At 39.7% G+C, this 14,306-nt stretch overlaps 1 protein-coding gene across 1 annotated transcript in view; it reads right to left on the bottom strand.

Moving 5' to 3' along the window:
• Nucleotides 1–374, bottom strand: part of FLG2 (filaggrin 2) — a 32,178-nt gene extending 31,804 nt beyond the window's left edge. The window contains exon 1 of the mRNA XM_061412992.1: nt 199–374. Within this exon, the coding sequence (XP_061268976.1) occupies nt 199–336 (138 nt within the window). The 5' untranslated portion in view covers nt 337–374. The remainder of the gene's footprint in view (nt 1–198) is intronic.
• Between the last annotated feature and the right edge of the window lie 13,932 nt (nt 375–14,306).

Raw genomic sequence — 14,306 nt, 5'->3', positions numbered from 1 at the left:
ATATGGTAGGAGGAAGAAAATGATCACCTCTTTAAAAATAAATGCTGCCTCAACAGACTTTCTGATGTCCCCCAAAAGTACTACTCATAGTGTGAGCTCAAAGACCATGGGGATTGCACACTTTTTAGCTATTCCTTGCTCATAAACAGAGAGTGTACAGGATGCTAGTAGTTTTCAGTCCTGGTACATGGTCCTCACCTTCAGAATTGGACGAAACTCTTTCTCCAGAAGTTCCTTTAGTTCATCCTTGCTCAGTGTACCACATTCCCCATCCTGCTTGGTGTATTTGTAGAAAGTATCAATTACGGTGACAACACTTCTCAAGAGATTGGTCATCTTTTTGCAGGTTTAAGTGAACCTGAAGGGGAAAAAAAAAAAAAGATCCTATCATTCATTTTATTTTAATGCATAAACAGTTCTGATTTTAATAGTAATCATCCCGAGTTTTCAAATATCTTGTCTCTTTAAACCAAAATACCTTAACAAGTAAGAATAGGTCAGGGGTGATACAATACACATAAATACCGTGAAAGCTAATCTTGTTAACGTTGAGTTGCTTTGCTAAGATCGAGCCATACATGGCATGTTGTTGACTGATCTAGGACTAGATTTCAGATCTCCATGTCCTGGATGAATATATTCTCTACACAGCATCTCTACGCTTTGTGTACTTTGGTGTTCTGGGTGTTGTCTTGGGGCTTCCAAAATTTCTAGAATTACCGAGATATATTGCTCCAGTCTTTCTGGCTAGTTTCACTGTTTTTGTTTGTTTGTTTTTTAAATCAAACGTACCAGACCATCTAACATGCATACCTGTCTCCCCTCTGGGTACCAGCAGCTAAATTGGACTGATAAGGGATTTAGCAAATTAACAATGGACAAAGTGGGCTAACTCTACCCTGTTGCTTTAGAAGCATGAGATAGCCCTCATCAAAGCTCCCAAGATATCCTAATCTCTGCTTTAACCAAACTCTGTTTTCTTTCAGTAATCAGGGGAAAAGATTCAGCAATGTAAACTGCAGTTTGACTAGAGGATGATTAAATCTTGGAGCTCTGAAAGTTGCCACTGAACAAGGATGGGTTTCTACAGCAGTGCTGGTCTTTTCCCTATTTCAGCTGTACAACCCAGAAAATATAGCACAAAAAATGACTAGGAAGAGAATGTGGAACAGCCTATAAGAAACAAATTTCTACTTACATTATTTTCCATAACAAAGAAAAATTTATTCTAAAAAGACCCTGGAATAAACTAACTGACCAAACAAATAAGCAAACAAAAGAAGAAAAAAGAAAGAAACGAAAAGGAGGGAAGGCAAGAAAACCAAATATATATTAACTCTGTCTTAGCTCATACCCCTGGATTTATACCATGAACAATAGCCAACCAAATATCCACTGATGTAGCTGGATGAGTTTTCTCTCACCTGGTTCACCAAAGGAAAAAGTAGGATAAAGCCTGATGCAGCTTGCAGGGCGACAAAGGATTGAGCTAGTGGCCCTTATATAGCTAACATGTGGGTGCTGCCTTCTGTGGGTTGGACTGGTTCATTTTCAACAATCCTATCTCCTCCTCTGTGTTTATCTTCCTTTATCATCTCTGAGATGATTGCAGAAAGGCTGGTACCAGCCCACCCTCCAATATGAGAACATGTCGCACAACACTTTTCTCAGGGTCATACACTTGTGAAAAGCAGAGATTATGTTTTAGAGGACAAACGTAGTTCAATCCCTTCACTGTCCACCAAAAGTAGCAAAATGTAAGCTACTTGGCAGTGTGTAATAGATGCTTATGTAATTGGAATGAACCTGGGCCACCAGGCTACCTAATTAATGTCTTTTTTGCAATAATAACAGCTACTATTTATTGAGAATTTAGTATGTACTAGATACTGTGCTGAATTCTTTTCACATATCATCTCATTGAATCTCTACAACATTTCTATGAAGTTTGTACTGTATTCCATTTTACAGATGAAGAAACAGATTCAGAGATCATAAGAACCCTCTCTAAGGTAACTCAGCTTGTAAGTGGAGGAACTAGGGTTTGAACTGTATCTATCTTATCATAATGCCCTTTCTTTTAACCGTTATACTAGCTTACCTCTACTATATACACCTATTACACAAAAAAGCATGCAGTTTTAGGAAATGTATGAAAGTATATAAAAGGAGTATTATCAGCCAGGAAGAGAAGACATGTACTCTCTGGAAGGCTTTTTTCTAGGCTATAAAATTATGTTAATGGGCTATACATGAAAGTCATTTTTTTCAGAAGTGTTCAAGGTGAATTTAGAGGGGGCTTTCTTCTAGCATTCTGCTGTTCATTGGTAGTCTGGCAGTTTTGGGCCTAGACCCTTGGGAAAATGTCATTTATGTACATGAAGTATGTACATACATGTACATGAAATGCAATACCTGAGGGAACTGCCTGACATGGCAGTTTTACATGCTTACATATTTATTCTTTGCAATAATCCTGTGAGGTCAGTATTATTGTCATTCTCATTTTACAAATAAGGAAATGAAAGCATAGAGAAATTTAATAATTTGTCCAAAATCACATCTCGGAAGCAGCAACACTAACATAGAAACCCATACTGTCTAATGCTAAAGCCTGCCTCTTAATCACATATATACCACATATTTGGGGTCAGTCAGTTCCTATTTGGGTGCTCCTTCAGGGAAGCCATTTATTTTATTTACCTCACCATCTTAGACAATGCCTAGTACTTAGTTAACAGTTAGAACGTCTGCTCACAAAATGTTAATGGATATACCACTGATACATCCAGTGCTTTCCTAGTCAGGGATTCCCTGACCGAAATGACCACACAGAAAGTGATGTCATCCCATGGATATTATGGTCATTTTCAATTGTGTGTATCTTTTGGAATTGTGCTTGTTTTCACTGAGATGACTCTTGTGTCAGGAGGACTTTCAGACCCCCAGACTCCACACTGAAGTACATTTTTAAAGTCATCCTTGCCCTGCAACTTCAGGATTCTAGTTCCATTGTTTGCCCACTCTCAGAACTCTGCCACTCACGCTTGTATTTTTTGTGTTCAGGTCTCTTTTCTGAGTTGCAGATCACACTAGGTAAAAATATTGACTTAGGAGTCAGGAATATCTGAGTTTAAATTTCAGCTCTGTCTCTTATAGGTAGTGTTCCTTGGACAATTATCTGATCCTCTAAGCCTCAGTTTTCCAATTTCAATAATACCTACTTCACTATAGAGATAAGATAACATGTGAAATTGTTTAGTACTTACCTGGCATATAATAAATGCTTAGTAAATTGTAAAATTATTGCAAGATACTTTAAAATATTTTATAGCAACTATCACAGTGTTTTATACATAGGAGGCACTCAATCATGTTTGATAAAAATAAATCAGGAGCTAACTGTAGGCCTTTAAAGGCAGAAATACTCCTTATCTGTCAAAAGCATTGCTCCAGAAGATGTCATGCTCCAGAAGATGTCATGACTTTTTTAATAACAATTTTATTGAGATGTAATGAACATACCATAAAATTCAACCTTTTAAAGTATATACTTCAGTGGCTTTTAGCATATTCACAGAATTATGCAGCTAGGTTTTAGTTAGTATTCTTAAGTTTCTTCACTTATCAATGCTTCAGTTTTCCCTCTGTAATAACTGCAAGGTGTTCTTAGTGTCAGGGGAATAAGTGGACACCTGTCAGATCATTTCAGCTACAATTTTGGAGAATAGTTATTATCCTACCAGAGGCCTAAGCACTATCTGGAAAGAAAACAAAATAATGTAGGGATCCATTTGATGACACATGCAGAGAATTTTCCTGCCTGGCTTCTGAAAGATTGTTTAGTCCGGTGAAGCAGAGGCCTGGAGTCAGGGGTTAGGGCACAACTCACCTTACCATTTCTCTGTATCTGGACCTTCTTCTTGCACTATTCACTCATCTCATCAGACTCTTTGATTTTAGGCCCATTTAGTGAAGTTGTGCACTGTTGGCAAAAGGATTGTCTTGAGAGGGAAGCAACATCTTAGAATATTAAAAACAACTTTCATTGTACCTGTAAAAGTTCTAGCTTTGGGTTTTTTCACTGAATATCAGCTGAATTTTGTTTCCTATCTCACCATATTCAAGGCGGGCCTTCTCCAAGTTAAATTAGTCTCCTTTAGCATCCTGTTAAGTTCAAAGGACTTGCCTTATGGCCTAAATGATCCTGTCCCTATCATTAAGAACCAAACATTTCCTCTCTGCTGAGACTCTTAGGAGTTTGAGGTTTCTGAACAAACTCAACTTAGAACTGATAACCTCAGAGTTGATCCAGGGATGCTGATAGCTATTAAATGTCTCTTTTCTGTAAAAGCAATTTAGGGAACTATTCTTGGCTCATGATATAATGTAGTAGGAAGAATACTGACTTTGCAGTAAGACAGACTGTTTTTATATTACAGCTCCAACATTTACTACCTATAATACCTTGAGCAAATTTCTAAATCTGAGTCTCTTTCCATTTCTGTGAAATGAGAATAATGTCAGACATGTGAGACAAGATAATATTAGGGTAATGTTGACCACATAAATAAATTTTTAAAAAAGAATTTAATTTCTTTTCTTTCTTTCTTTCTTATGTTCAGGTTTAATCTGACTGGTAGAATCCCAGGGATGGGGGAGCCTGGTGGGCTGCCGTCTGTGGGGTCGCACAGAGTCGGACACGAGTGAAGCGACTTAGCAGCAGCAGCAGCAGCAGCAGGGGGTTATCAGTAGATTTTGGGGGGGTGATGTTTCTTGGAGATGGTTCTTAACTGTTCCCTCCTGGTAATCTCTCTCTAAGTGAAATCAGAGGCCAATTGGGTTGAACTGTTGGAATCTAGCCTTCAAAGGAGCTTATATTTTCTGTTACGAGAAGTTTGTTTACGAGAAGTTTGTGGTGAAGATGGAACCATTAGCCACACCATCTGAGAATGTCCCCACACCTAGATCCATTTCTTGTTTTCTTACATCACTGTTGATATCTCAAGATTCATATACTGGAGCAACAGTCTCACAAAGAGATGTCTACTGACACATCCAGGCTTTTAGTCATAATGGGAGGCTTCAGTGACTTGTTCTGTGCAGATGGAAGTGAGATGCGCCAGCTGGGGCTTCCAGATGCTTGTTGAAATCTACTCAGGGCCATTTCTGAAGGCTGAGTCTCAGAAACTCAAGTGGTTTTTGCAGTCACAACATCCAGCACCTGTGATAACAATATGAAGAAGAGGCTGCTCCCCGATGGATATGGAAACTTACTGACTAGATAAACCTGACTAAAGAAGAAGGAACTTCAATTAGCACTGGAGTTTAGGATTCTCTAGATCATCTAGAATTTGTATTTTGACAATTTGCAACATATGGTTATTAAGTAAGGCAGGGGATTTTTTTCCCTTAAAACACATATAATCTGTACAATAAAAGTAATTTCCCTGAAAGACTGTATATATATATATATGCTCAAAATGTTAACAGGAGCTCTTCCTTCAAAGCATTCAGAGCATCAAATTCTTTTAAATATCACTTGGTAGGTAAAAATATTGGCTGTTTAAGCATGAAGTTGATTTTTTGAATCATTTATAAGCATTTGGAACCACATTTCATTACAAAGAGAATAACTCATAAGATTTTTTAAAAGGAGGGAGAGTCCATTTTTAAGTATGAATTTAAAGTAACCAAATTAATTTCATCAGTACAGTGGCTCTCAGCAATTCCTGTTACTTCAGCAAGCATATTTTTGAGGACTTGCTGTGCTCCTATGACCATTTTCTTCATGTGAATGTGCTTCCAGTGGTGAGGCAGTCCAAGAATGTATGAGATAGTATAATGAAGCTAGATTAGGACTGAATATTGGCCTGGAGTTTGGCATCAGAAAAGATTGTTGCTATTCATTTGCTCAGTTGTGTCTAACTCTATGTGAGCCCATGGACTGCAGCACAACAGGCTTCTCTGTCCTTCACCAATTCCTGGAGTTTGCTCAAACTCATGTCCATTGAGCCAGTGATGCCATCCAACCATCTCATCCTCTGTCACCCCCTTCTCCTCCTGCCTTCAATCTTTCCCAGCATCAGGGCCTTTTCCAATGAGTCGACTCTTCACATCAGGTTGCCAAAGTATTGGAGTTTCAGCCTCAGTCCTTCCAATGAATATTCAGGGTTGATTTCCTTTAGGATTGACTGGTTTGATCTCCTTGCTATCCAAGGGACTCTCAAGAGTCTTCTCTGGCACCACAGTTTGAAAGCATCAGTTCCTCGAGATATAAGCAGAGAGTAACATGGAAATTTACAATACCATATGTAAAATATACAGCCAATGGGAATTTGCTGTATAACTCAGAAAACTCAAACAGGGGCTCTGTGACAATCTAGAAGGGTGGGATGGGGAGGGAGATGGGCAGGAGATTTGGGAGGGAGGGGTGGGACATGGGTGTACCTATGGCTGATTCTTATTAATATATGACAGAAAACCACAAAATTCTGTAAATCAATAATCTTTCAATTAAAAAAATAAAAATAATTCTTCAGCATTGAGCCTTCTTTATGGTCCACCTCTCACATCCATACATGACTACTGAAAAAACCATAGCTTTGACTATATGGACCTTTGTCGGCAAAGTATGTCTTTGCTCTTTAACATGCTGTCTAGGTTTGTCATAGCTTTTCTTCTGAGGAGCAAGAGTCTTTATATCAGAAAAAAAATTGGCAACAGTTTAAGATTTATATGTACATGGTACACACACTCATACACATTCACTCCTCTCTACACATATTCCCACACACATTTAATATACATTATTGAAAAGTTATAATATGCAAAGGCCAGTGCTAAGCATGGTCTCTTCTATGAAGGTATATTAGTTTGGGATTATTTATGAGCCTCAGGTTTTCCATCACATCCTTTCAACAATCTTGGCACTCTCCTGTTTGAAAGCATATTGAGGATTTGCGATTTTGGATTGCCCAGGATACACTATGTGCACACAATTACACAAATATATAGATATGTATATACATTTATTCATCCCCACACCATTAAATTTTAACAAGGGACAGACTTGCTGTACAGTACCAAAATAAGGCTGATTTTTCATGCCTTATGGATGAGGACAAAATTGACAAAAAATATCTTAGACTGCTTAGGATGACATCTTTGTATACTTTAAAAAATTTTTATTGAAGTGTAGTTGATTTTCAGTGTAGTGTTAATTTCTACTGTACAGCAAAGTGACTCCGTTATACATATTTGCATTCTTTTTCATATTCTTTTCCATTATGATTTATCACAGGATATTGAATATAGTTTCCTGTGCTATATAGTATGACCTTGTTCTTTATCCATCCTATATATAGTAGTTTGCATCTACTAATCGGGTGATGTCTTTGAATAGGACTAGGGAAAAATAAATATAGCACCTCTATGAGTTACAGCTATCAGGCTTAGGTTTTATTAATTTTGGATTAATTAGTTTTATTGATTGTTTCCATTATCTCTGATAATTTTGTTTGTTTCCCTTTAAAATTAATTATGTTTATTTTGTGCATTAGTCACTCCATCTATGTGCTAATTTCTTGCCTCTGGGCACTAATGATGCATCAGAGTTTTAGTCTTCTGGAATTATCTAGTTTAAATCACTTCTGAGCATTTGGACTCTTAGAGGAAGGATAATAAAGTGGGATCTGTGGAAAAGCACATCTGCAGTGTCTTACTTTTTCTTCAGTGGGAGGTTTTCTCCCTGGGGACTGGTAACTTGATTTACGGATACTATGTCACCTCTCTAGCAAGATAATTGTAAAAGGCAGACAGAGTATTTCATGTAATTATTATGGGTTGACTAAAGTCTCAGGATCGACCATGTTCTCCAACCCAATTGCCCCACCTCCTGCTCCTAGTATTGTTCAGGTCAAAGATACTTGGAGCAGAATCTGTTCCCTGAGGGTCCAGGACCCCTGGCATAGAGAGACCAATATTTAGCTTTTTGAGATGTTCAAAGACGTCATCCCACTCATTTCTGAGATGAATATGGCTAGAGAGGCAGATATACTCATGCAGAGTGGGGCTTGGGACCTTTGCTACAAGAGGAGCAGTTATTAGCCCAGACTTCTTTCTCATATTCATTCCCTAAGTCTGATCCACACAGAAGAATTTGGGGCAAAGTCAGAGTAGGACTCTTAAAGAAATATGTTTCTTGACTTCTCCCTAAAAATGAACACAAAATCTATAGCCAAGTTGTTGAGCCCAGTGATTAAGAGCATAAAACTTGGAATCTGACAGATCTAGGTTGGAATCCTGTCTCTGCCACTCACTAGTTATGTGACTTAATATCTCTTTAAATGTGAGGCATTTTCTTCACAGGTGTTGTTATAAAGCCTCAAAGAAGTCAAGTGCCTGGAACAAAACACTCATTCAACAAGAGGTAGAAATTCCTGGGTTTTTGCTTAAAAAAGGCTATCTTTTTTTTTTTTTAATCTGATTAAAATACTGTATTTTTATGCTTATTGTGTATGTTGTTCCTAATAGTTTTGTTTTGAGAGCTAAAATCATAAGTCAGATGTGCTCAGGATTAATTAGCATCTCTGGGCATCAAATACTGTACAAAGTGGCCTATGATTGGTCGGCTTAGGAGAGGGTCTTGGTTCTAACTCAGTTGGCTGGTGGATCACATTGATTAAAGGTAATTATGAAGCCAATAATCAAGATGGCATTTATAGTGATGATGACACAAACTCTGTTCATGATAGATATAGAATCTTCAGATGAGAATCATTTACTTTTACATCAGCAATTCAAAGCATATGCCCTAGATTTGCTTTCAAGGGCACATCAATTGTTTCCTTCTTTCTTTTCCATTCATTCTATTATTGATCTGCTGCCAGGAAGGGGGTCTATGGCCTATTTATCTTGCTTTAACAATCTGTACCCTTTCTTCCTCTAGTTACATTCTAGCCTCTGGAAGCTCCTTCCTGGTTGTATATACTTCCTAGCTACCTCATCCTCAGTAGGAACACTTACTCTTCCCAAACTTTGAAACCATGGATTCTTTAGGAGTTTTATAGATAGAAAAATCCTTCTGTCCCTTTTCTTTCATAAAGAAGCCAGAGTCCTAGCAGTCTTTAATGGTTTATGGATTTATGGGCTTCTCTACTGCCTCTTACCCTCCTACCACATAGAATTCTGATGAACAGATAGTTCTAAGTGTTTCGAATTGGCCTAAATGTCAGGGAGACATCAGCTGACTGAGGTGTATTTTGCAGTTTTGACTTCTTCTACCTACAAGTAAAGCTAAGCTACCAAGTTCAGCTGCTTCTTTCTCCTGCAAGCTGCTCAAAGCTGTTAGTGGCTGAAATAGCAAAACTCAACCCATTTCAGGGCTTTATGTAAAGCCAGAGGCAAGTTGAGTCGGGTGCATACTAGCCCAGTTCAGATCCTGCCAGCCGTAGGACTGGTTCCCTCCCCTGTTGGTTCCACGACCCAGCAATCTGGGGCCTCGGCTAAGCTATTTGTCAAGCAGCAACGTGAGTGATAAGACAGGCTGGATCTCTATTTTGAGAATGATTGTGAAGGGAGGGACCTTTATATTAATTTAAATATAGATTCTGTGGCCCCCACCCTAAGAAACTCTGAGGCTGGCTGCTCTAACCCACCTCTGCATCAACCCTATAGCAGAGGACTGTACTTCAGCTCTTAGTCAGTTTGAAAAGAGAGTCCCATATGCCTTAATTCTTATAACCAATAAATATTCACAGGAGCTGATATGTACTGGGCCATTAGAAAAGAAATGGGAAAAAAAAGTATGAGGTAGAAAGTCAGTGCCCATTCTCTAGACACAACTTCAACCATAGGAGAACTAACCTTTAAACCTTTTGTGAAAATATAAAAGATAAATACAATACAGTATAATACAGAGAACACTGGTTCATTATTAACTTCTTTCTTTCTCTCATACCTCAAAGGCAAACTGTCAGCAAATCCTATTGATTCTTCTTCCAGATGGTAACCAGAATCTATGCAATGCTCACCATCTTCACTTTTGCCATACTAATCCAACTGCTATTGTTTCTTGCTGGCTCATTCATCTCCTAACTGATGTGCCGGCTTCTACTCTCAACTCTCTACAGTATATTGTCAAGATTGTAGACTGACTTGACGTTTTAACACAGAAGGCTGAGCATGTCACTCCCTGCTTTAGAGTAGGCAGAAGCCCGATAAAGACTAGAAGGTCTCTGACCTCATCTCTTGCTGCTCTCCTCACTCTCTCTTCTTTAGCCATACTAGCCTCCCTGGTGTTCCATGAATTTGCCAGGCACACTCCCATCTGAGTTTCCTCTCTCTAGAGTACTCTTCTGCAGCTAGTGCACTCTCATCTCCTTTGAGTCTCTGCTTGATTATTGCCTTCAAGACCCTCCCACTTCCATCAACTAAAATCTAGTAAACAAAAAAGGAAACAAATGTTTTCACCCATTGGACAACAAACAACACAGGAAAAATAAATAAAGTGAGCAAATAATAATGTCTCCAGCTTAAAGCCTAGAGATGCTCTATGAACTTTACAGGGAGAGAACATTTATAGGCTGCAGCACAAGAGAGGAAATCTAAGCAGGGTCAAGTCATCAAAAGAACATCATAATTCTAAGCATTTAATGAGCCAAAACTGAATAGAACTGCAAAAAGAAAGAGTCATTTATAGTCAGAGATTTCGAAAATCCCTCCAAGTTATTGATAAAACCAGTAGATAGAAAATCAATAGGATATGGAAGAGCTTCTCTGGTGGCTCAGATGGTAAAGAATCTGCCTGCAATGTGGGAAACCTGAGTCTGATCCCTGGAGAAGGAAATGGCAACCCACTCCAGTACTCTTGCCTGGAGAATCCCATGGATAGAGGAGCCTGACAGGCTACAGTTCATGGAGTCACAAAGAGTCGGACACAACTGACTTTCAGGTTACTTTCAGGTTATGGAAGTCTTGAAGAATACTATTAACCAATGTGACCTAAGTGACAGTTACAGAACACCCAACACCAGAATACACATTCTTTCTAAGTGCGCATGGAACATTTATCAAGATAGACTGTATTCTGGGCCATAAAACAAGTCTCAGTGAATTAAAATGATTTAACTTCTACAGAGTTGATCACAATGGAATTAAATTAGAAACTAACAAAGTTATCTACAAATTCAAATATTCAGAAACCAAAACACACTTCAGGATAATCTGGGATTGAAGAACAAATCAAAGGAGAGATTAGAATGTATTTAACTTAATAGAAATGAAAAAATATATGTCAAAATTTGTGAGTTGAAGCTAAGTAGTGTTTAGAGGAAAATTTGTAGCACAAAGTGTCTACAGAGTTTTACAGATTTGCTGGCATATTGAGTGCAGCACTTTCACAGAGTCATCTTCCAGGATTTGAAATATGTCAATTGGAATTCCATCACCTCCACTAACTTTGTTTGTAGATGATTCTGAAGGCCCACTTGATTTTGGACTCCAGGATATCTGGCTCTAGGTGAGTGATCACACCATCGTGGTTATCTGGGTCATTAAGATCTTTTTTGTGTAGTTCTTCTGTGTATTCTTGCCACCTTTTCTTAATATCTTCTGCTTTTGTTCAGTCCATACCGTTTTTGTCCTTTATTGTACCCATCTATGCAAGTCAGGAAGCAACAGTTAGAACTGGACGTGGAACAATGGACTGTTTCCAAATAGGAAAAGGAGTCCGTCAAGGCTGTATATTGTCACCCTGCTTGTTTAACTTATATGCAGAGTACATCATGAGAAATGCTGGGCTGGAGGAAGCACAAGCTGGAATCAAGGCTGCCGGGAGAAATATCAATAACCTCATATATGAACATGACACCACCTTTATGGCAGAAAGTGAAGAAGAAATAAAGAGCCTCTTGATGAAAGTGAAAGAGGAGAGTGAAAAAGTTGGCTTAAAGCTGAACATTGAGAAAACTAAGATCATGGCATCTGGTCCCATTACTTCATGGGAAATAGATGGGGAAACAGTGTCAGACTTTATTTTTTTGGGCTCCAAAATCACTGCAGATGGTGACTGTAGCCGTGAAATTAAAAGACGCTTACTCCTTGGAAGAAAAGTTATGACCAACCTAGATAGCATATTCAAAAGCAGAGACATTCCTTTGCCAACAAAGGTCTGTCTAGTCAAGGCTATGGTTTTTCCAGTGGTCATGTATGGATGTGAGAGTTGGACTGTGAAGAAAGCTGAGCGCCGAAGAATTGATGCTATCGAACTGTGGTGTTGGAGAAGACTCTTGAGAGTCCCTTGGACTGCAAGGAGATCCAACCAGTCCATTCTAAAGGAGATCAGCCCTGGGTGTTCTTTGGAAGGAATGATGCTAAAGCTGAAACTCCAGGACTTTGGCCACCTCATGCGAAGAGTTGATTCATTGGAAAAGACCCTGATGCATTGGGGGCAGGAGGAGAAGGGGACGACAGAGGATGAGGTGGTTAGATGGCATCCCTGACTAGATGGACATGAGTTTGAGCTATCTCCAGGAGTTGATGATGGACAGGGAGGCCTGGTGTGCTGCAATTCATGGGGTCACAAAGAGTGCACACGACTTAGCGGCTGAACTGAACTGAACTGAACTGAATGACTAGTGAATGCATATATGTTAAATCTAGAAAAATGGTACCCATGAACCTATTTGCAAGCCATAAACAGACACACAGACAGAGAGCAAACCTATGGACACCAAGAGGGGACATGATGGGGGGTGGGATGCATTAGGAGACTGGGATTAACAAAGACACAATTCTATATATAAAATGGTTGGATGGCATCACTGACTAGATGGACATGAGTTTGAGCAAGCTCCAGGAGTTGGTGATGGACAGGGAAGCCTGTGTGCTGCAGTTCATGGGGTTGGACACGACTGAGTGACTGGACTGAACTGAATATATAAAATAGAAAACTAATGAGAAGCTACTGTGTGGCACGGGGAACTCTACTCAATACACAGTGGCTACCTAAATGGGAGGGAAATCCAAAAAGAGGAGGAATATACATATGAGTGCATGCTAAGTTGCTTCAGTCCTGTCTGACTCCTTGCGACACTACAGACTGCAGCTCACCAGGCTCCTCTGTCCATGGGATTAGCCAGGCAAGAATACTGGAGTGGGTTGCCATACTCCCCTCCAGGGGATCTTCCTGTTTCAGGCATTGAACCCATGTCTCTAACATCTCATGCACTGGCAAGCAGGTTCTTTACCACTAGCACAACCCATACATGTGGTTGAGTCACTTTGCTGTACAGCAGAAAGTAACATTGTAAAACAACTATACTCCAATAAAAAATTTTAAAATATATACACTAATGAGATCAGCCCTGGGATTTCTTTGGAAGGAATGATGCTAAAGCTGAAACTCCAGTACTTTGGCCACCTCATGCGAAGAATTGACTCATTGGAAAAGACTCTGATGCTGGGAGGGATTGGGGGCAGGAGGAGAAGGGAACAACAGAGGATGAGATGGCTGGATGGCATCACTGACTCGATGGACGTGAGTGTGAGTGAACTCCGGGAGTTGTTGATGGACAGGGAGGCCTGGCGTGCTGCGATTCATGGGGTGGCAAGGAGTCGGACACGACTGAGCGACTGATCTGATCTGATCTGAATGGTAAATGAGCATGTGGAAAGATGTTCAATATCATTAGTCATTGCATGTGTGCCTGCTCAGTCGTGTCTGACTCTTTGCAACCCCATCAACCCCATGGATCCCATGGACCCTGCTAGTCTCCTTGTCCATGGGATTTTCCTGGCAAGGATACTGGAGTGGGCTGCTGTTTCCTCCTCAGGGGATCTTCCCAACCCAGGGATCAAACCTACGTCTCCTGTATTGGCAGGAGGATTCTTTACCACTGAGCCACCTGGGACTCCCCACTATTAGTCATTAGTGAAATGCAAATTATTAATAAAACTACAATGAGATACCACTAACACCTAGTAGAATAGTCTCTTTTAAATCTAGTAATACCAAGTACTATCTAGGATACAGAGCAACTAGAACTCTTGCAATGAAAAAATGGTACAGCTGCTTTGGAAAATTAACAATTTCCCTGGTGGCTCAGACAGTAAAGCATCTGTCTACAATGCAGGAGACCTGGGTTCCATCCCTGGGTCAGGAAGATCTTCTGGAGAAGGAAATGGCAATCCACTCCAGTACTATTGCCTGGAAAATCCCATGGACAGAGGGGCCTGGTAGGCTACAGTCCATGGGGTTGCATAGAGTCAGACACGACTGAGCGAATTCACTTCACTTCACAATG

Source organism: Bos javanicus, chromosome 3, assembly GCF_032452875.1.
Source record: "Bos javanicus breed banteng chromosome 3, ARS-OSU_banteng_1.0, whole genome shotgun sequence".
Lineage (NCBI taxonomy): Eukaryota > Metazoa > Chordata > Mammalia > Artiodactyla > Bovidae > Bos > Bos javanicus.
This window is presented reverse-complemented; position numbering and strand designations above follow the sequence as displayed.